Source organism: Tursiops truncatus, chromosome 5 (assembly GCF_011762595.2).
Source record: "Tursiops truncatus isolate mTurTru1 chromosome 5, mTurTru1.mat.Y, whole genome shotgun sequence".
NCBI lineage: Eukaryota > Metazoa > Chordata > Mammalia > Artiodactyla > Delphinidae > Tursiops > Tursiops truncatus.
Genome location: NC_047038.1, coordinates 4,265,188 through 4,287,576, shown reverse-complemented (window position 1 = coordinate 4,287,576; position 22,389 = coordinate 4,265,188). Strand labels below are relative to the sequence as shown.

General features: G+C 47.6%; 1 protein-coding gene across 7 annotated transcripts in view; it reads left to right on the top strand.

Annotated features, from left to right (window-relative positions):
- The window catches only part of TBC1D14 (TBC1 domain family member 14), a 103,613-nt gene that overhangs the window by 58,025 nt on the left and 23,199 nt on the right, over nt 1–22,389 (top strand). For 5 of the 7 annotated variants that reach the window (XM_033856660.2, XM_033856661.2, XM_033856658.2 and 2 more), the window contains 6 exons: nt 11,626–11,744; nt 13,485–13,567; nt 14,853–14,970; nt 17,024–17,130; nt 20,587–20,667; nt 21,750–21,844. In XM_033856660.2, coding sequence (XP_033712551.1) covers nt 11,626–11,744; nt 13,485–13,567; nt 14,853–14,970; nt 17,024–17,130; nt 20,587–20,667; nt 21,750–21,844 — 603 coding nt within the window. Of the gene's footprint in view, nt 1–5,393; nt 5,550–11,625; nt 11,745–13,484; nt 13,568–14,852; nt 14,971–17,023; nt 17,131–20,586; nt 20,668–21,749; nt 21,845–22,389 lie in introns of those variants that run through there. The other 2 variants (XM_033856663.2, XM_033856664.2) reach the window with 2 other exon arrangements.

The window sequence follows — 22,389 nt, the reverse complement described above, 5'->3', positions numbered from 1 at the left end:
TCTTCCAGATTAAAATCAAAGTGTTGGCAGGGCTGGTCTTTTTAGGAGCTCCAGGAGAGAATCTGTTCTTTCTTTTCCAGATTCTATAAGCTGCTGGCATTCCTTGGCTTGTGGCCAAGGAATTTCTGTTCCCATCAACACACTGCCTTCCCCTTCTATAGTCACATCTCCCTCTGCTTCCATCTTTTTTTTTTTTTTTAATAAATTTATTTATTTATTTTTGGCTCTGCTGGGTCATTGTTGCTGCTCATGGGCTTCCTTGAGTTGTGGCGAGCGGGGGCTGCTCTTCGTTGCGGCGCACAGGCTTCTCGTCATGGTGGCTTCTCTTGTTGCGGAGCACGGGCTCTAGGTGGGCGGGCTTCAGCAGTTGTGGTGCGTGGGCTTCAGTAGTTGCGGCTCGCGGGCTCTAGAGCACAGCCTCAGTAGTTGTGGGCTTAGTTGCTCCGCAGCATGTGGGATCTTCCCGGATCAGGGCTCGAACCCATGTCCCCTGCATTGGCAGGCGGGTTCTTAACCACTGCTCCACCAGGGAAGTCCCTGCTTCCATCTTTTAAGGACACTTGTGGTTATTTTGGGCTCACCCAGATAATCGACGATAATCTCCCCATCTCAAGGTCCATCACTTGTGCCATGTAAGGTAACAGTCCCAGGTCCCAGGGATTAAGACATGGGCATGTTTGGGGGCCGTCACTCAGCGTAGCACAGTACTTACCTCATGGGATTGTTAGGGTTGAATGAGACTCATCGGGTCCTAGCTCAGATGCTCCCTCCTAGGTGGTGTCTTCTAAGAAGTTTTCCCTGACCACCCCGTCTGAAGAACCACCCACTGTCGCCCATCCGTTGTCACTCTGTCACAGAACTCTCAGGTATTTTCTGCACAGCCCATGAAACCTAGGACCAGACCTTGTTTGGTTCTCACTTTATCTCCAGGGCCCAGAATAGGAAGTACCTAGCTTTAGTGAATGGTTAATACAGGTTTGTTAAATGGATGGATGTCAAAATTTCAAAACATTCCACTTTGTAGACTTTCTTCTTATCTCTATGACAACAGAGACATTTCCTCATATCATTAAATATTCTTCCATGATCTCGTTTTTACTCACTAAGTAATGGCCTTTGTGTAGCTGTATCATGGTTCACTTAACCAGTCTCCCAGGTTGAAGTCGTTCCTTCAGTGACCTTTTTTTTTTTTAATAGATTTATTTTATTTATGTATTTATTTGGCTGTGTTGGGTCTTCATTTCTGTGCGAGGGCTTTCTCTAGTTGCGGCGAGTGGGGTCCACTCTTCATTGCGGTGCGCGGGCCTCTCACTGTTGCGGCCTCTCTTGTTGCAGAGCACAGGCTCCAGATGCGCAGGCTCAGTAGTTGTGGCTCACGGGCCCAGTTGCTCCACGGCATGTGGGATCTTCCCAGACCAAGGCTCGAACCCGTGTCCCCTGCATTGGCAGGCAGATTCTCAACCACTGCGCCACCAGGGACGACCTTTTGATCCTGTGAAACCTGGTGGTCTAGCAAGGTTGGGTTTGTCAGCCTGTCTCTTAGGATGCTGCATCAAACAAATCACCCAGTCTTCCCTCCTTGATCTCAAAGGATAGAGACAACAATGTTGTAGGTTAATCAATAAGCAAGTAAATCCAGTGTGCTGGTGGAGATACAGGAAGCAGGGGGATGAGTGCTGGTTAACGCAAAAACTTCAGGAGGAAGAATTCTTTTCAGGTGGATTAAGATAGAAGTCACATCTAATGCCAGACTGAGATAGAGAAAAAGCCTCTGTTAACGTCTTATTTTTGCCTTAAGTTTCAAAATTTAGTAAAAGTCAACCTGTCATCACATGGTATAATAGTTAAACCTTTCTGAATGGTACCCAGTTCCGAAATATGTGATAGAAACTGTTGGTAAAGTAACCTGCAGGTTACAGCCTGTCAGAGGAGATAAGCAGTGTGCTTTGGAAGCACATCTTAATGTGTATTTAACACATGCTTAATGCGTCTGTCTCATATTTACATTTAGTGAGCCTGTGGGCCCCGGTTGGCTGATGTCTACAGTATGCATAGCACTACGTGTTGGTAGGAGGCGTGGAGGGGCTGAGAACCCACGCCTCGCTGTGAGAAGGACGCCAGCTCTCTTCCAGTTGCAGGAATTATTTCTGGAAAGTCACCAGTAACTCCTCAGGCCAGGTCAGCTGTCTCCTGGGGCTCCTGGAGCCCTCAGATTTCTCTCAATCATAGGACTGAGCACCCGTATAGTGTGGTAATTGTCTGTTTGCTGGTCTGTGAGGGACTTGAGGGCAGGGACCTTGTTCATCTTTATTCTTAAGGCCAAGCACCATAAGTGCTTATCGGACGGGTGCAATGAAGGATGGAACAGTGATGCTGAGTGTCTCCTCTGTGCCATGTACTTTGTTAGCAATCAGCGCGGAGAAGACTACAGTAAGACCCCGCCCTCGGAGGTTTCACAGTCTCTTGAGGGAAATAAGTATTAATCAGAGAGTCATGTAATTACAAGTTGTGATTAAGTGCTATGAGAAAACAGAACCTGATGCTAGGAGAGAGAGGAACCAGGGCCTTGCTGTAGTTTACATGGTAGGGCAGGAAGTGTTTCTGTGGGGATGTGTATTTAAGATGAGATCTAAAGGGTTGGTCATCAGTCTTCTTACTGGTTTATTCCCCTTGTGAAGAAAAATTTCAAACCTGGAGAAGGGTTCAAGGAATAATTTAATGATGAACAGCCATATGTGCTCCACTTAGATTGAACAGTTGTTGACATTTTTCCATATTCACTTATTGTGCCTCTTTCTAGTTTTAAAAAATGGAATCATTTGAAAGTAAGTTGCAGATATCATGACATCTTATCCATAAATACATCAGCATTCATTCAGCTCTCTACACAACCATGAAGGTGTTATCAGGCTTAAGAAAATTATCAGTTAATTTCCATAATAGCATCTTACCATGACCATGTTCAGACCATGTTCGTGACCAGATCATGTTCTGCTTTCTCTAGTTACACCAAACTGTTCTTCATGAACCAGCCTCCAGTCAGGTTTGTGTATTGCCTTTAGTTATTTGTCACTTTATTCTCTTAAAACAGTTACTCTACCATTCTTTCATGACATTTACCTTTTTTTTTTTTGAATGATCTTGTTAGTTAAAGGTTCATTTAACACATTGAGGAGATGCATTAAATCAGTTAAATGAACCAGTAAGATGGTAAAATTGATTCCAAAGGCATTTGAGGAACTAGGTATTTATAGACATAAAACCAAAAGAGTTAGAATAAGGTTGCTACATTAGATTAAGAAAACATCATCTTCAGAGTTATCTATTCTATTGGACATAAATCTGCAAGTTAATATGTCACTTCACAGTGTCTGGGCTCTAATAGAGTAGTAAGTAGCACAGGCACATTCTCCTAGAGAATTAAATAAACCTCAGGCAGGCATATTAAAAACGCCCAGGTAGGGGCTTCCCTGGTGGCGCAGTGGTTGAGAGTCCGCCTGCCGATGCAGGGGACGCGGGTTCGTGCCCCGGTCCGGGAAGATCCCACGTGCCGCGGAGCGGCTGGGCCCGTGAGCCATGGCCGTTGAGCCTGCGCGTCCGGAGCCTGTGCTCCACAACGGGAGAGGCCACAGCAGTGAGAGGCCCGCGTACCCAAAAAAAAAAAAAAAAACAAAAAACGCCCAGGTATAAATGGAAAAGGCACCTCTCCTCCATGCTTTTGTCTTATTTCCAAATTTTGAATAATTTTTTTATAACAAGGCTTTCCCTAATCATTCCAGCCAGAATCAGCCTCTCCAGTTTTATCCTATTACTTTTAAAAAATGGCTTTATTGTGGTATAATTTTTATACCATAGAATTCACTCATTGTACATGTTCATGACTTTTAATAAACTTATGCAGCTATGCAACTGTCACAGCAATCCGGTTTTAGAATATTTTCACCCCTCGACAAAGTCCCCTCACGCCTGTTTGCAGTGGATCTCCGCTTCCGCCTCCAGCTCCAAGCAAACGTCAATTAGCTTTCTCTCTAGAGAAGGAAATTTCATATAAATGGAATCATGCACATTACCTTTTGTCTGGCATCTTTTCACTAAGCACAATGTCCCTGAGGCTCACCCGTGTGGTGTCCATGTGGTAGCGTGTATCAGTGCCCTTTTCATTGTTGCGTCAGTGCTGTTTATGCCTTCCTCACTTAATGGGTTTTTGGAATTTTTTTTGGTGTTGGGCTCTTATGAATAATGCTGCTGTGAACATTTGCAGGCAAGTCTTTTTGTGGGTGTATTTTTTATTTCTCTTGGGTGGGTTCCTAGGAGTGCGGTAGGTGTATATTGAACTACGTAAGAAACTGCCAGATTGTTTTCAAAAATGGCTGCAACTGCTAGTGACTTATGAAAATTCCAGATTCTCCACATTCTCGCCATCACCTGTCATTGTCTGTCTTCTCGATTATAGCTTGATGGACATTGTAGTCTCCTTCTGAGTGAAGAAGTTTCTGGTGGCAACTTGGTCATGCTATCATCCAGAAAATCAGCTGCGGAAAGCGTGGTACCATGGTCTGAGGACTTGTGAGTTCCCTTCCGGAAGGAGAGTCTGTGTTGTCTCAAGCCCAGTTTGTTCAGCACTTGGACATTGGACCCATGGGCTGACCAGAAATAATTTTGACCTTGTGCAGATTTTAAAGACTTAAAACATTGAGGTATGCTCTCCAAACAGTGGAATGCTGCCGTCCGAAGTGTACTCTTCAGTTAGTTGTGATGAATGTTTATCAAGACGATACTTCTGGCACCCCCTGGGGATATGTTCTGCCCCTTCCCAGTCAGTCCCCGAGAAGCAGTCACTAGCCAGATTTCCATCACTAGGTGTTCCTGCTTGCACCCTGACGCTCTGATTGAACTGATCTTACTGTGGAAAGCATTTGATCCGCAGTAGCGTATAAAGAAGAGAATAAAATGGCTCATAGTCACTCCACTACCCAGAGGTTACTAGTGTTACTATTCTTATGTAGTGCCTTCCGGTAATGTACTTGTGTCATTTTTTAGAAAATCTCACAAAGCAGAGCTTTGGCGTACGTTGTTTGGCGTGTCACCGCTTCCTTTTTGGAGTGTACGTTTTCCAGCGTGATATTTGTGTGCTGAGGACGCAGCCTAACTCGCTTGGCGCGAGCATTTAGGCCCGGTTTGTATCGCGGGCGGACAGCCCGCGTCTGGACTCCCCGCCTGCGTGGGCACGTCCGGTGTCTGGAGGGCGCCGCGCGACCTTCCCTACCTGGGCGGCCAGAGGAGGAACCCCTTGGGACTTGGGGGACCCGGGTCCTCCCCCAGCCCCGCCCGACGCCCAGGGTCCCGGCGAGCCAGGCCTGACGCGCCGAAACCGAGCCGCGGATCGGCTGCGCGGCATCTGCGCGCGATTGAGCGGCCTGCCGCCCCCGCCCGGCCGCCGGAGCCGCCGCCCGAGGTCCCGCCGCGGAGCCCCGCTTGCTCGCTCGTTCGCCGGCTCACTCGGGCATGGAGCCGCCGGCCGCGCGCCTCTGAGCCCCGCGGCGTTCATGGTGAGTGGGGCCGGGGCCCCGCCCGCGCCCCTCCGGGGGTCTGCCCGCCCGTCACCGGCCGGAGGCCCCAGCGTGGGTGCGCCCGTGTGCATGTGTGTGTGTTACACGCATCTGTTCCAACGAGCTGAAGCTTGCATGTGGCCGCGGTGATGCGCCTTCCTCCCCCCTGCCATTCTTTGTCTGTGATTCCATGTAATTTCCTCACAGGGTTGAGTTTTAATGGGTACAGTGGGGGACTGTAGGAGAGAGAGCCAGCGCGTCCTAATTCTTACCACCCAGAGGGGGATCGCACCCTGTGTTCAGACTGAGGTCAGTCCAGGCCAGGCACCCCTCTTAGAGGCCTGAATGGCATTCATTGCCCGTGATCCTGGGGGCAAGAAGCCTTTGTACGGAGCTCAGGCTGTACCCCGTTTGCTCAGGGTCCGAGTAAGGTGGTCAGATCGTAGCAGTAACCAAGCTTGTTAAAACCCACAGTTCAGTTTGAACACATTTCATTCACCAGTCCACAGGTGAACCTCTGTGTTCTACATGTTTTGTAAGTAACATGACAATTAGAAAGGCCCCCTGAGAGTTGCTGTCCCAAATGCCAACATTTCTGGTAACCTAGAGGATGCTTTCTGGGAAAAAGACTGTGGTAAGGAGAGAAAAGAGTTGAAGTCTGAGGAGCCCTTCAGAGGATTCCGGAGGGTCCTTCTTACTGTGAGGTCAGCCTCACTGGTCACCAGTACTGTCGTTTTGGAAGTCCCAGCATTTGTAAGACCTGTTCAGGCCACTCTTAACCACTAAAAATGGCAAAATAGAACAGATCTCGTCCCAGATTGTGAGACAACACCCCTCTCCCCCCAAAAGTTGCTTGTTATAAATGGCAAAGTGTGACGCCAGCTGCAGTGTTCTGGGCTCTTTACTTTCATCTACTCTTCACAACCTTATTAAGCACCACTCTTAGCGGGAAGTGTTGTGAAAAGTAATTCTGCGGCAAAATAATGACAGTAATACTCCCTGTCATTTTGAGGCACCTGCTATGGCCATGTGTCTTTCGTTAATTCATTCTCATTTAATAGGTGGGGAAGCAGGCTTGGAGGGGCGAAGGAACATGCCCAAGGTCACACTGCCGTTGGTGATGATCTGGAGGTGATGGTTCAGACCCAGGCCTGCCGCCAACTCACAGTGCTTCCTCTGCAGGGTCCTCAGCCGGTGCCCACAGGGTTGCCGCCGTACTCTCTGTCCCTCACGCTGGTTTCACGTCAGTCTGTTCATAGGTGCCACGTGGTGACCTGCTATGCTTTATTCCAGACGTACCTCTAAAACCCCCTCGTTATTTTAAAAGGCTAATCTTGATGCTATACCAGTTGAGTCCAAGGCTTAAGCACAGGTTTTAACTGATGAGCCTCTCTCCTTGTAACTAACATAGATTTCCAGGAAGCTAGGGGGCTTCTGTTACCATGTTTGGGCGTAATTGGCTGTCTTTTACAGCACTCTTCCAGTTCTGTGCGTAGCAGTCACACCCCTCTTGTCATCCTACCAGGAGCACTTTCTTTACTGTTTGAGGATCTTGATCTTCTCCTCTTACACAGATGTCTGTCGAGGTAGACACTTTTTTCTTTCTTCTTCAACTGGCAGATTATAACTTTATTTAGGAGTCTGATGCCCCATCCTTATCTCCAGCACTGTTCAGATCATGCACATGATGCAGACCTTGCCATTGGATGTATCGAATGGGCGCATCACACCTCACACTGTTTACTTTCGGGCTCTACCCCAGTCTAGCTCTTCCTTTCTCTCTCTCGCTTGGTCTTGGCTTGTCCCGTCAGCTCTGGGAAGCTTGTTGTTGAGACCATGAAGTCTAGAACAGAACTTGGACCCGGCGTCATTCGCCACGTAATAAAGCGTTCATGCTCAGAGAAGAGAAGAGAAGCCTGTTCGCCGTCATCTCCTGGCTGCTGCTTGTGCTGTCGGGCTGCCCCTCCCTCACGGCTTCCAGCCCAGCTCTCCCCTGTCCTTTGTCCATTGAGATGGCACCCTTTATGAGCTGTTTCCTTTGATTCTCTCCAGCCACAGGTGTCCTGTCCTTGGGGCTCCCACATTTTTTATCGTCTGCTCTGGTTTCATAGCCTCTGCTGGCATCGTACTGCCCCTGCTAGAGTGAGTGAGCCCTTCAAGGTGGGGTCTGCAGGTCTGCTAAAGTGCCAGGCCCCTTCACAGATGAGCTCCTGGCCCCTGTGTGGAGTTGAGGCTCTGCTCGGCTGCCCTGGTGTACTGCTTTCTTCCTGAACCTTTGCTGCATTATCAGACCACAGCCGCACTTAGCCCCCAGTTGGGTGCAGTAGGCTTTGTTTGCTGCTGTCTCTCTGGTGTTGGTCTTACCTTCCCAGCAGGATACAAGGCACACCACTCTGGGCAGGGACTGTGACCTCTTCTAAATTAGTGACTTGTAAACTTTTTATTCTGACACAACACCCCACCCCCATCCCCGGGTTAGAAAATTTAGGTTGAGACTCATTTCTCTCAAGAAGGCATAGCTATAAGTAGGTATAGAACTGAAACAAACTGTCCTTACTATGTGCACTCTGTATTTTTGTGTTGTTTGATTTAAAAAAAATACTGTCGTGACCAGTAAAATTGATTTGCCACTAGAACTTTGCAGAACCCTGTTCTAAATTCCCTCTAGGGTTATGCAGCGTGTTGGAATCTGTAGTGGTTCCTTGAATGGATGGTTTATACTGATGAGCCTGCAGGACTTCTGATGAGCACAGCAATGAATGGTATTGTTACTTGGTTTAAACCAAGAGACTTCAACTTGATCCCATAAGGGCCCCAAGAGGAGAAGAAACTTTGGAACGATGAGTTGCACCGGGGCTGGGCCGACCCCACCATTTGCCTGGCACACAGAAAGGGCTCATACTTTATGGGCAGCCGTTGAGTGTTTGTCTCGTGATCTCATCATCACAGGAGTCTTCACAGTTGCTACCGTTTTATAGCCGAGAGAGAAGCAAGATGATTTGCCCCAGATCAGAGCCAGGACTTAGATTTAGAACTCCGTCTTTTCGCTTCCGAAGCCCTAGCTCTTGCCATGTCACATGCTGACCTCAGTGTTGGTAACTCACAGCTGAAAGTTGTTTGTCCTGAGAGTGAATCGTCCCCTTTCTTGTTCCTGAAGTTGGTTTGTCTGGCTGGGAAGATGAGCTTACTGTCGACCCCTCTAGGTAGCAGTGTGAGAACTACATGTGGAGTAGGATCTGTTAACAATTTCCAAAGCCATTCGTATTCTGAAATGCCATTTAGAATTTTGAAAAGGCTTTCCCTGGGATTTCAAGTATGGACAGGCCAGGCCTCCTTTTTTTTAAATCATGCGGGGCTCTGTGTGGTTCAAACATAAGTATTTGACTTGCATCTGCACTTAATTCACTATTACAGGTTTGTGTCATAGTTGAAAGCTTCATTTAGACTGAATATAAATGATTAAACTGGATCATGCATTCTAGCGAGTGGCAGTCTGCGGTGAGCAGTGCAGGGGCAGAGCCAGGGTGCTGGCCTCTGGTCCAGCTCCTCTAGCCCCAGCCCGGCCTCCACCTTACGGCAGCTCCTCTCTCGGGGTTGTGGGGAGCTAGTGTGAAGGGCAAGTTGAGCCAATTCCGTGTGTGTAAAGTGCTTGGCCCGTTGCGACTGTGCCGCTTGTTACCGTTTGTGATGGAGCCTCCGAGCTCTAACTGAAGAGACTGATTTTTTTAAAATCACAAGTCAAGGCATTTAATTAACTTTACAACGCGTCTTCGTACCTGTGCTCTTTGCAGACCTCGCAGGGCTCCTTGATTGTTGTTTGGCCATAGAGCATTTTTTCTGCCTTATACAGTTTCAAGCCCGAGGAGAAAAAGGGTCATGGCAGACGGCAGCCAGGGCCAGCCTTTACGGAGCACTTCCTCTGCACCCAGAGGCTTGTGCGGACTGCTCACAAGCCTCTGCCACTCCTTAGACAGCCCTGTCTGCTAGGTGCTGTTTCCCTTTTTGCAGATGTGGAAATGAGGTGCAGGGATTCTAAGCTGTGCTTTGCCGGGGGTCACAGCTAGTTCCTGGTGGATCTGAATTTGCTCCCAGGCCCGTCTGGCCCCGAAGACCACACTTAACTCGAGTAGGACCTGGCCTTTTCCCTCCAGAACTGCACACCTGTTTGTTGAGTATATCCACAGGAGAGGTTGGGCCTGCGCAGAGTGGCGGAGTGGGGAGTCCTGCAGGCCCGGCTCCTTGCTGGCTATGGACTTGGGGGCAAGTCACTTCACTCTGAACCTCAGTGGCCCTACCTGTCAAATGCGGTGACACTTGCCGTAGAGATCATTATGGAGATAAAGTTAAACTATGTGTAAAGCACACAAAGCCAGTGGAGGTGGGCATCCGCACGCTGGGGCCTCTGCCTTCGGGGCTCAGCGCCTTCGGCCTTGGCATAGAGCTCACTAGACCCGCATCAGCAAGTAAGTAGCACCTTGCAGGGCGTCCGCTAACAATTCTTGTTAATATGCAGCGTGCCTCAGGATCTTTCTCAGCACACACCTTCTGGTAGACTTCCTATAGAATACAAGATTTTACGTCGGGTGCGTATGTAGAATCTGATGGCTGCATAGGGTACTTCAGATGGCTGTTTAATAGCTTGTGAAGTTGCAGCTGAGTGCTTGGCACGTGGAGGTGCTCAGATGTTTGAATGGATGACAGAGTGAGTCCGTTTTCTCCGCTTTGGGTGAGTGGAGGTCGTTTTAGATTTTAATGGAACCATTTTACACCGGGATAAACAGTGTTAAGACATCTAACCTTGTACATCCAGATGTACAGAAACTGCCCCACCCGCCTGTTTCTTGGTGCACACGCGTCTCATAGCCTGTGGGTTTTGAGGAAAAAATTTTTTCTTTTAACTTTTTAGAAGCCTCTGTAGGCTTTCCTGGCTGAGAGAATAATTGCTTGCCAAATAATTTTACCAGTAACACCCCGCTTGACAACTAGTGTTAATAAAATTCATTTAGCAATTCATCACTTTCCACTCCTGATACTGCTTCTATTGTATCGGGAGTGGTTATTTAAATCTTAGTTTAATCTACTGGGTTGTTTGTCCTGTCTTCCCAGTTAGGTTGCCTTCCCTTAAGGGAGGGTCCTGAGAGCCTTGTCTATAATAGGCAACAAGAGAACACTGTTTTTTTATTTTTACAGAGGGCTAAGGGTACACATGCACAGGCACGCATACACACACAGTTGCAGAAACTGGACTCTTTGGCACAGATTACTTGGCTCTCCTGAACTCTGCTGGTTGGGTGTTTGGAATGTGGGTCACCAGGTGTGACTGAGGTTTTGTGGTTGCAGCTCATAGGACGAATTAATGACCTGGAAGTGTGGAGGCCGCTCGTAGATTTCCAGGGCATGGCACAATTATTCGTGTAACAGCTTGCAGTGATGGCTTCGCACAAAGATGTTAAAGAATTTCTTTCTTGACGTTTCTGCTTTAAGAAAATGAAACAGCTTTCATCACCTTCAAGCAAAAGATTTTTAATTTTTAAGCCCATCCTCATTTCAGGAAAGGTTTGAAAGGCAAACAAAAATAGATAAAATGCTGTGGGGTAAAAGGAAATGCATTAGAAATTTAGGGTGGGAGTGGGAGATGAAGCCAGGGGTGGGCGTCAGATGAATGCTAGAATTGGCTGTCACTCTGACTCTGAGCTTCCCTGTGACCACTGCAATAATCAGTTCAAATTTACGGTGTCCAGAAGACAGAATACACACCCCTTACCCAGAAGCAGCCTAGGAGACCCGAGTCGATGTTTGCGGGCCCTTAGAGGAGCAGCTGGGATGATGAGATCCTTAGCGACTTCCCTACCAGTATGGGAAGCCCACAGTCCCCATAACGTGATGGCCTGAACTGCAGAGCTGAACCCCTTTCATGGGCAGTTTTCCCTTCTAAAGAGCAAGAAATATTTTCAGTGTATCATCCTCAAAATCGACTTAAAGGACTTCACAACAAAACACCTTGCTTACTTTGAAAAGGGCTTCGTAATATCAGAATTGGCCGGGCCTGGAGTTATCCCTGGTTTCTTTGTCCTAGGAATATGAAGACAAGGCTGGACGACCTAGCAGGCCACCCTCTCCAAAGCAGAATGTGAGGAAGCATCTTGACTTTGAGCCTCTTTCCACCACCGCACTCATCCTGGAAGACAGACCAGCGTGAGTCTGAAGAAGAGTCTGTGGAGAGTTTGTTTTCAGGGATAAGTACATTTGCTAGTCACCTTTTCATTAGAAAAGGGGAAGAAAGATTAGCACGTCACTTACTAAAAATGCGGGGCCCCTCTTCATTCCCTCCACTAATGTGTATTCTATATGATAGCATGACTGATGTGGAAAACTTTCATTTAACGTAGAAGTTTTTGATCAGGATTTTCCATTCAGGTGATTTTTTACTTTAATTTAGCATTTCCAGATGCTTAAGTAGCTGTTATTAATTGTAGACTGGCTTGTAACGGTAAGAAGCACCAGGAAGTATACTCGAAAGTGGGTGTTCTGGAGGCATCCCAGTATTGTAGAACAATTCCCGGACTAGCCTACTGGTTCTTTGGGATCTGCAGAAAACAGGCGGGGTGATCCCAGCAAGTTCCCTTCCCTTCTGGGCCTCTGGTTTCCATCCGTCTGATGAGGAGAGATGGGTTTTGATGACGGGCTTGTAGATCGTGTTTGGGGACCTTAGTAAGGGAAAGGGATTGCTCCATTGTACCAGGCCATAGCTTATCTCTATTTAAGCATCGAGTTTCCATAGAACACTGTATTTGAATAGAAAGATTCCACAGCTTTTTCTCACTGTTGTGGCCTCTCCCGTTGCGGAGCACAGGCTCCGGACGCGCAGGCTCAGCGGCCATGGCTCACGGGCCCAGCCGCTCCGCGGCATGTGGGATCTTCCCGGACCGGGGCACGAACCCGCGTCCCCTGCATCGGCAGGCGGACTCTCAACCACTGCGCCACCAGGGAAGCCCGTCCACAGCTTTTAAGAAAAAGAGAGATTGTAAAACATTCGGCTAGGATCCCTAAGGTCCCTGCCAACCCTGACATTTAAAATTGATGAAGTCTGCAGAAGAAATGTGTCTTCTGATGTTAATTTTCGGTCCTTGGAAATTGTGGATGTGTGGGTAGATGGGGAGAGAAACCCTGAAATGGAGGATTCAGAAGGTAGGTAGAGATTATTGGTAGAAGCCGCCGCACTGTGAGGATCCGTCCTGTAATGCTGTCTAAAACATGAGCTGTGGGAAGTCGTGCCCTGTTCTCCTGCAGCAAAAACACTGTGATGTGCGCAGACAGCCAGACATTGCCGCCCTCCCAGTTTTCAAGGACCAGCAAATTCACCAGCACGTTTCTGAAAGAGAACATGCGTTTTACTTTTTTAACCGGGATTCAGAGTTGTATAGCACATTTAGTCGTTTAGAACTATTGTATGAATCTGTGTGTGTGTGTGTGTATAAATGAGATGAACCACATAGCTAGTATGAAACTTACTTAAAAAAACTGGCCAGGGAATATATTCATACATAGATGTATCAAGAACATATGCCGTTAGGGTACTCTACTTCAAGGGTAACTGTTGACAATTATTGTATTCGTGCGATGTGGTCAAATCAAAGTTTCTTTGGAGACTGGGGTGAAAAAAAAAACACCCAAAGATTAAGTGTTTATCTCCATTGGAGTTATGGTTAATTGCTATTTTCTTCTTTCTGCTAATCTTTAGACTCCAAGTTTTTAAAAATGAGCTTATTTTAATACTTTTGTAAAAAAATATTTTTAGTTTATGAAAGAGCTGCGTCTTTATCATCTAACAAATGTGGTTTTGGTCATTGAGCTTTTCATTTGTTAGTAAATGATGCTTCAAGTTTCTCTTATTTAGTATTTAAAATGGTGAAAAATCATTTCTTTTCTATCAAGAAATCTCCCGGCGAAGCCAGCTGAAGAAGCTCAGAAACACAGGCAACAGTATGAAGAAATGGTGGTTCAGGCCAAAAAACGAGGTAATGGAGCTCACATGTGTTTGGTTATGTAAGTCAGCACAAGATTTTGTGTCTTTGTGGATATTTTCTCTTTACCTGATGGAGCTGTAGAACCTGAACTTTGGTGAATGCTTTATTTAATATTTTGAGATTTATAATTTTCATCAAAAACGTATGTTTCTACTAACTACTTATTCCTGGTTACTTCATTCAAGATAATAGCACTTTGAATTTACACAAGGAAAGAGACTGTGTAGGATAAAAGTACTAGGCTGGAGAAAGCTTTAGCCAGTGATGCTGGAGAGGCAGATCTCTTTCTGTCTGTGGGCTCAGTTTTCCTTATTTACAAGAAGATGTGATGGGATTTGACAAAGTGCCTTGTGACACCTAAAAACCCTGTGATTCTTAGATGTTTAAAAAGTATGTATAGTAAAACGTGGGCTGTCTGTACAATGGAATATTATTCAGCCTTAAAAAGGAATGAAATTCTGACACACACTTAACATGAAGCTTGAAGACATTATTCTAAGTGATATAAGCCAGACACAAAAGGACAAATGCTGTGTGCTTCCACTTATATGAGGTATCTAGAAGAGTCAGATTCATAGAGACAGAAAGTAGAGTGGAGGTTGCCGGGGGCTGGGGAGCAGGGCGGGGTGTGTTTGTCGGGGGGTGAGAAGTTAGTGTTTCGTGGGGAGAGAGTTCCAGTTCGGGAAGATGAAAAAGTTCTGGAGATGGACGGTGGTGATGGTTGCGTAACAATGTGGAATGTACTTCACGCCACTGGGTGTACACTTAAAATGGTAAATTTTATGTTTTGTGTATTTTACCACAAAAAATGTATATATAAATGAAAATGCATGGTATTTCTCAGAGTTGCTGTTATACCCTAAGAGTTATTCTTAAGCTGTGAGAAGTGAAGTTGCAGGTTCCATTGGAAAGGGTGAGGCGAGCACAGAGAGGCTTCTGGTGTGTCTGTTCCTGTTCGGTCTTTTGACTGGGGCTGTAGTTTCATGGGTTTGTCTATTTTGTGATAATTTCGTTAGGTTCTTATTTGTATACTTTTCTGTTCATACGTTATACTGTATTACGTTACAGAAAAGCTTACTAAAAGGTGGATAACGCCTAAGCTTTCTAAACTCCGTAAGGTGTGAAATGAGTCTCGGAAGAGGTCAGGTCTCAGGTCTCTACTTCACTGCCCTCTTCCTGGTGTTTTTGCAGCCTGGCTCTTTGAGAAAAGTCACCTAGCTTGAAATCAGTGGATATCAGTTAATAGATGTTTCCTTCTTTTAACTGTGATTTCTAGAGCTGAAAGAAGCCCAGAGGAGAAAAAAGCAGCTGGAAGAAAGATGCAGATTAGAAGAAAGTATTGGAAATGCTGTCCTCACTTGGAATAATGAGATTTTGCCTAACTGGGAAACAATGTAAGCTCTCTAGACGCTACACTTCTTTGCAGAATTCAGGAGAAGCAGCTGTATTAATTGTAGCTCCTCTCACAGCCCCTGATGAAATTATCTGATAAGTTTAAGTTGCACAGAGTCTCCTTCCCCTGCCTTGGTTCAGCCCTTGCCGTTTCTCACCTGGTACTGTGACAGCTCCCCTCCCACCCCTTCCACTTGTCTTCTGCTCAGCAGCCAGAGGGATCTTCTAAGGCACGAATCTGTGTCACTTCCATACTTTACATTTCAGTAACTTCCTGTGACTCTCGGTGTAAAATTGGAATTGCTTGGCTTAGCCGACAGGACCCTTCGTGGGACAGCACGTCCCTTTCCCTGTAGCCTCACCTTTCATCTCTCCTTTGCTTGGACAGTGCCCTTTCCTTAGGGAGCCTCAGGGCCTTTGCATGTTCCATTCCCTCTGCATCGAGTGCTCTTGCCCTGTATCTCCTCATTCGGTTAACACTTTGTTCTTTAAAGCTCAGTCTTCCTTGGAGAAGCCTTTCCTGCCCTCGCCCTGGCTCCAGGTGCCTGTAGAGGACCCCGCTGGGTACACTGCATCTGTCTGCTCAAGTTTCTGTTGTCCTGTCTGAGGAGGGGCGCCGGGTGTGCTTTGGTGACAGCCCCCGGTAGCCGGTACACAGTAGAGTCCGGCACTGTTGTCTCCTTCGCGTCTGAGGGACAGCTGTAGGTCTTTCCTCGTGCGTGGTCAGAATGGTTAGGGGCCGGTGTCTGGACAGCAGTCTTGGAGCCACGCACAGAGGCTGGTGCCTCCTTTTGGGCCTCCCCCTATCAGCAGGAGCTGGGGGAGCTTGGACGCCAGTTTCCTTTTTCTCTCTTCCAACCTGAACCGTGTGTCAGGTTGTTGGGGACTTGCTTCTGGCACTTACCTGGGTGTTACTCACTCCCACTGTGGAGGTGGGGTCCGGGGGGAGCAGAGATTGCCCTGTTGAGGCTCTGCACGGGGAACACACGCTGTGCCCAGAGCCTGCTTTTCTGGGCAGTGGGGCCCAGTAACAAGAGTTAAGGTCCTCAGAACCCTTGGACTGACTCCCTGTGTGGCTGCAGAGCCCTGGCCCACCCTACATTGACTGATGCTTGATGTGGTCCAGACGCGTGCATTCATACAGGAACTGCCGCTTAATGACCGCCAGCTGGGTGCCGGGCACCTTTCTGGTTTGTGCCACTTAATCCTCACAGCAGCCCTTGGGGGTCAGGGGGAAGGTCCCATCATCTTGGTTTAGGGAGAATGATAGTGAGAGGAGAAGGAGTTTGCTCCGGGTTCCCCAGCTAAGGGTGTTATGGGGCTGCAGCCCCGGTTTCTGCAGCGTCAGCCCGTGCTCTCCCCTCTGCGCTGTGCCGAGGAGCACCGTGTTGGGAGCCTTTGGCACCTTTATGTCTGTCCCGGTCTGTCAGCAGCGTGTGTTCATTGTGACCAGCAGACCTCAGCGACTCTGCAGTTCCGAACGTTCTGAGTTAGCAGAGCTGTCCTGCCGTTAGAGTTGCCTTGCCTGAGCGCTTCAGCTGTGTGTGTGCAGCTGTGCAGAGGCTGGCGGCTGTGCCCTCGGGCTCCCTTCTCGAGGCCCCCTGGGGCCTGCCCTCCATCGGCAGCTCTGCGGCAGTGCCTGCTGGCTCCGCACACCGTGCCCAGCTGCCTGCCGTTCCCGGAGCAGGCCGGCTTATTTCTCGTTGCTGTGCTTTCTGTGCAGAACGTCCTTCCCACCCTTCCTCTGCTTCGACTGCTACTGGTCACTGAGAATTTGGCTCCGCAGTAGCGCTCTGGGCTCCTGGTTTGTGGCGCCCATCTCTGCGCGTGCAGTGCCTGTGGCACACCTGGCACGGCAGTAACCCAGTGGAAGGTAGTCGTCGACCTCCTGGTCTGTCTGTCTGGAACGGTGGACTGTAAGCTCCCTGAGGCCAGGGGCTGTGACATAACGACTGTGCCTCCCCCGCTTTTGTGGTTTGGGGTTAAGCACGTGGGTAGACAAACATTTCGTCACTGAGAACAAACTCATAAACTCATGCTTCCGTTTTTGTCCAGGTGGTGCTCTAGGAAAGTTCGAGATTTATGGTGGCAGGGAATCCCTCCCAGCGTGAGAGGCAAAGTCTGGAGCTTAGCCATTGGCAACGAGTTAAACATCACCCACGGTGAGTGGCTTGCATGACCCTAGGCCTGGGGAGTCCACCCCTGGGTCCTGTGGCTTCTCCTGTCCCATTTGCCCCATTAGGAAGAAAGGCAGCCATCGCCACGCCGCTGTGTCTTCGGAGAGGCCAGGTAAGTGTGCCTTCCAGGAGCGGAGCCGGTGGGGAGCCAGGGCTTACTCCTGGGTGCTACAGTTATCTGGTGTCAGTTGAGAGCGGACGCCCGCCTTCTTCCTGATAGCTGTCACCTTCCCTGAGTACATGGGGAGCATACATGGGGGCTCAAAGCTTTAGTGGGCTGAGCCATGTTCGGATCTCTTCTCAGAGTCCTGCAGAAAGCGAGCCTTGATGGGGACGTGAAAGTGGAAGGGAAGGATGTTTCTTTCTGTGGAGGTGCTGTATCTGGGGTACTTCTGGTTTTTTGTGACTTTTTTTTTTCCCTAGGCATCTTATACGTCAGCACCTTAGAGGGGACAGCATACTGTGCTAGGACTGGGTCCTCGAGGGTCTAGTAGCTTGAGACCAGAGGGAGGCGAGCTCTGTACCCTCCTTTCTTAGGGCTGTTTGTCCCGCCATACGCACTCGTACAGTTTGGGTGTGCTTCTCCTCCACCAGTGGGTTCACTGGTTCACTCCCCTCTCCGCCCAGCGCTCTGCAGGCTGTGACCCAGGGTGAAACTGACGCTAGGAGCTCATAGGCTTACAATTAAGTGCTGAAGAAATGGTAATCCTTCCTTTTTCCCTCTTCCTCCCTGTCTGCCGTCAAAGCTGCTCAGGACAAGAGCGCCTTCCTTGTCTTCTCTGTATCAGTGCCCAGCTGTGGAGTTGGTGGTGGCAGTTTTCACCCTGTTGAAGGCCCCTGAGTTTAAAGTAGATTGATTTGTGTCTTCTCCGTGTGGCTCGGGCTCGTGTCGTTATTGTCATTTTTATTTTGTCAGGTGTTGATCTCACCACGTGCAGTGGTAGCCTTGGCCGGCAGTGTGCTCCGTCTTGAGTCATGACAGCTGGTTGGGTGAATGGGGACTGGTTTCCTTTCATTGTGATCTCCTCAAAGCTCCATTTTTTCGGCTAATCCATAGCTGCCCCAAACTTAGCACCTGTGCGTGAGAAGATGCATAGCCTTTACCTTGTGGAAATGGTTTTTCCGCAGCTTCCCTGGAAGTAGATGTTTGGAGAAACGGATGACCATTTACCTCAGTCCCTGTTCTTGAAAATTTCTAAACTGTATCAACAACTCTACACCAGTTGGATGTAATGCAGGGAACTCTGTGTGTGTGTGTTTAATTTTTGGTGCTCACTGTTGGCTGCACTGATTTAATTTAAATTAAAATCCTTCATAGACCGTATCATCATAGTATATCAGGCTAAATGGCTAATTAATCAGTCACATGCCTTGAAAGTTTGTCTACATTTTGATATTGGCTCGTTTTATTTAAATTGTGTCTTTCTTGTGTAATTAGCTGCCTGGTGTCAGTTGCCCCCATAGAATTGATGCTCAGGAAGCTGGGGCCTCACCTGTCGTGCTTTCCTTTCCGTCACCCGAGCCCAGCACAGCTCTCTGTGCAGTCAGGCCCTCAGGAAGTATTTGCTGAATGAATGGGTGCCACCTTATTGGGTCCTTCTTAACCTCAGTTTTGCTGCATATTCAAGCCAATGAATGTGACAACACAGATGATCTTGAAGTCTGCTGTTGAGGCCTGGCATCGGATTAGGTTCTTTACTCGCGTCTTAGTTAACATTGGCAGCGGTCTGAGGGGCAGGTATTGTTGACCTTATTTCCCTACTGAGAAAGTCAGCCACTGGCTGACTCTGAAGCCTGTGTTGCGATTTGGAAGCCCCACGGTTTTGCTCTTTTTGTGGCTGTGCAGTTGGAAACTCACTGAAGGTCAACCTAATCGTACTGGTAAACTTCACTCTTTGGGAAGTCAGCCTTGTACTTTGAAGTTTCGTCTGGAAAGAAGGTGTGTTCACTGTTCTAACTCCCTCTCCCCCCACAGACACACGCCAGTAAAACCATGCGGGTGTTTTAAAAACTGACACTTTGAGCCATTTTACCCTGAGGCTGCCAGCATCTGTGCTTTAACTGTCAGATAACCTCATTTGGAAAGTTGTTGCCAGTGGTCAGGGGCCACACAGTTGTTTTCCTCCACCTCCTGCCAAAAGGAGCAAAGCTAAGCCCACCTCCTGGAAACTGGGAGTGGGCGGAAGTTCCCCAGACCCTCTAGCCTCCAGCTCAGCACACCTCCAGATTTGTTCCATAAGCATTTGAGTTAAGATGCATGCAGTCCTTCCAGGTGATGACGTTAGTGTGAAGTTATATTTCATAATTGTACTGCCCTTGCAGACTAGTGTAGATGGTAAATCAGATCCTTCACAAGGTTGGAAGAAGGTCATTCATCAAAATTTAGCTTGTTGGAACACAACAGTGTTACTAGAATTTAACTTGTATTTAAAAAAATAGCACATACTGTCTGGAAGGCAGATGTGTTCTGCTTTATTTTCCAGAAGTATTGATGGAGAAAATAAAGTGGTCGAAATTCTCTGGGTAGCTGCAATTGAAGTCTTAGTGACTGACTAGTGGTCGTTCGTGATCCAGGGCAACCGATGGCTGGGCGGCATAGGAGCCAGGGGGGAGTGGGAGGCACCCACCAGACGGGTGGGCCAGCAGAGGCCTGGGAGGCCTCTCTCTGTGGGTTCCGTCTTTCGGGAGGAGTGGGGCACGGCTATACCCCTGGAGGTCTGGGTATAAAAGTGAGATTTGTGAGTGTGAGTTATTTAACTGTCGCCTAACTACCCAAAGAGAAGAATTATTGAAAAAATAAGTTCTGAATCTGGAGGAGATTTGGAAGCTGTCTTGTGAGAGACCTGTCTTGATACGTCTCTGCCACCAAGCATCCTTATTTTTTGAAACTTCTGCCTGTGTTGCTTGCGCCCCTCTCCCACTTTCAGGCAGCAAGTTCAGGAAGACTGGGCCAGGGGGTAGCGGTTCCATCTTGTCTTTATTTGAAACCAGATTTTCTGCTTGTTCTGGGCTTTCTGCTTGTTTCTCCCTTTCTTCATCAGTCAGGTATTCATTGATTATATTGATCTGTGTCAATCCCAGAGCTATTTGCTCTGGATACAGACATGAATGAGAGACCCTCATGGTCTTACCCCAAGGAGCTCACAGTCTAGTAAGGCAAGAGACTCACAAACACATCAAAACGATATCGCTGTATGGGTGGGTTGTGTAACAGAGTGAATACCGGGCATGGAGGCATTTTATGTACTTCTTTGTATATAGCGATGTCTATAGACAATAGAAGTACCTTCTGGCTATGTTGGGGGGATCGTTTTACCAGCTGTAATAAGCCTGTGGTGCGCAGTTGAACTGTAAGTATTTGAACGAGGCAGCAGCGTCTTCTCTGGTGTTTCTGAGGAGACGCGTGTGCGCGTGACACTTACCCAGAGGCCTCTCTTCCAGAGCTCTTCGACATCTGTCTTGCCCGAGCCAAGGAGCGGTGGCGGTGCTTTAGCACGGGAGGCTCTGACGTGGAGAACGAAGGTATACATGGCGCTAAGCCCGGTGGGCTCCTTGGATCAGTTACGCGTATCATCATTTAGTACATGACAAGGAAGGTCTACTTAACTGAAGAAGTGGTTGGTGCAAATTTATAAAAGCTTCATGGGAAAGGGGATTTTTTAAATTTTTATTTTTTGGCCGCGCAGAGCAGCTTGCGGGATCTTAGTTCCCTGACCAGGGATGGAACCCCGGCCACAGCAGTGAACGTGCCGAGTCCTCAACCGCTGGACCGCCAGGGAATCCCCGAAAAGGGAGTTTTTAGAGCAAACAGGTTAAAGAAGAGAACTTTTATAAGAAAGATTATACGAGTCCCTGAGACTTGTTAGTGTCCTAGCATGCTGGAGGGTTGGTCATGACCGATATCTTTTCCTTTATTCACTGCTCAGTGAGGTACAGTGGCCTGGCACCCGGGATTGCTTGAGTGTTGGTTTATATAGGAGCATCAGAGCTACTTCCAAAGAGAGAAGAACACTGCGTATTTCCTAGGTTATGCTTTTAGGATTTTCTGGGACACACGAGAATGGTTATGATTACTTCTGTTGGTTAACTAGTATCTTTTTTGCCGCTCTTTTTTAATACTGTCTGTGTGGTATTGGAATTTAAAAAATATAAAGCCAGTTATTCATAATTATTTGTTAGAAATAGTACACACGAGTGTTATACTGCAGTAACCCACACATATTCTACGTTCATACCAGTGATGTTCTGGATTAAATAATGATTCTTTTGGTGTTTTCTGTGTCTGGAATTCATTTGTGTCTGTTCCCTGACGTGCCCTTACTTCCACTGACAGTCGTTGATAAAAGGTAATTTCAAATTAGATTTTGATTTCAGACTCTAGAAAATGTCTGATGATGAGCTAACATTAGATGGTGCTCTGAGATTTTTACTCTTAAAGCAAGAAATCCTACAAACTGTTGATCCTGTTGGTTCAAGTTGTAATTAGGCTCGTGTGCTTCTGAGGAACTTCCTTCCCTTGTTTCATTCTTGTAAAAGTTCTAAGCCTCGCAGTTATTCCACACACTCACCTCTGAGAGGTGTAATGACTCTTGATCTTTTGACAGATGCTGGTTTTTCAGCAGCAGACAGAGAAGCCAGTCTGGAGCTAATTAAACTGGACATTTCCAGAACATTCCCTAATCTCTGCATTTTCCAGCAAGTAGGTGGTGGCAGTGATTTGTTGCTCTAAGTATGTTTTGTCTAAAATTCACAGATGTCAAATTGCATGTATTTGTAATCAAGTTTGAAAAGTACTAGGGATTTTTGTTGGGAGGGAGGGTCCTTTGTTAATACAGTTAGACTTTTAAAAATAAGGGTAACTGATCCTTTCCAACAAATATTTAATATGACTTAGGAATACCCAATCTGATTCTGTCATGCCCCTGTTTCTAGCATCATGCCTTGTACATACTAGGTAACCAGTAAAGGACAGTGGAATAAATTACAACAGATCAGTTAGCGCCCACCTAGAGTGAGCCGGGAGGTGCAGAGCTTAGACACAGCTGGGCTTTTAAAAAATGTGGCGTGTCCCAGGTGCTCTCCTGGTAGTACATACGGCAGCCGGGAGAGGTCGGGGATGAGGCATCAGGCATGCTGTCACCGAGGAAGTGGCTCTTGGGCTGTGGTTGGACTAGGTTTGAATTGACAGCCTGACCAGAGAATGGGAAAGACATTCCAGGCAGAAGGAGGACCAGAATGGAAGCG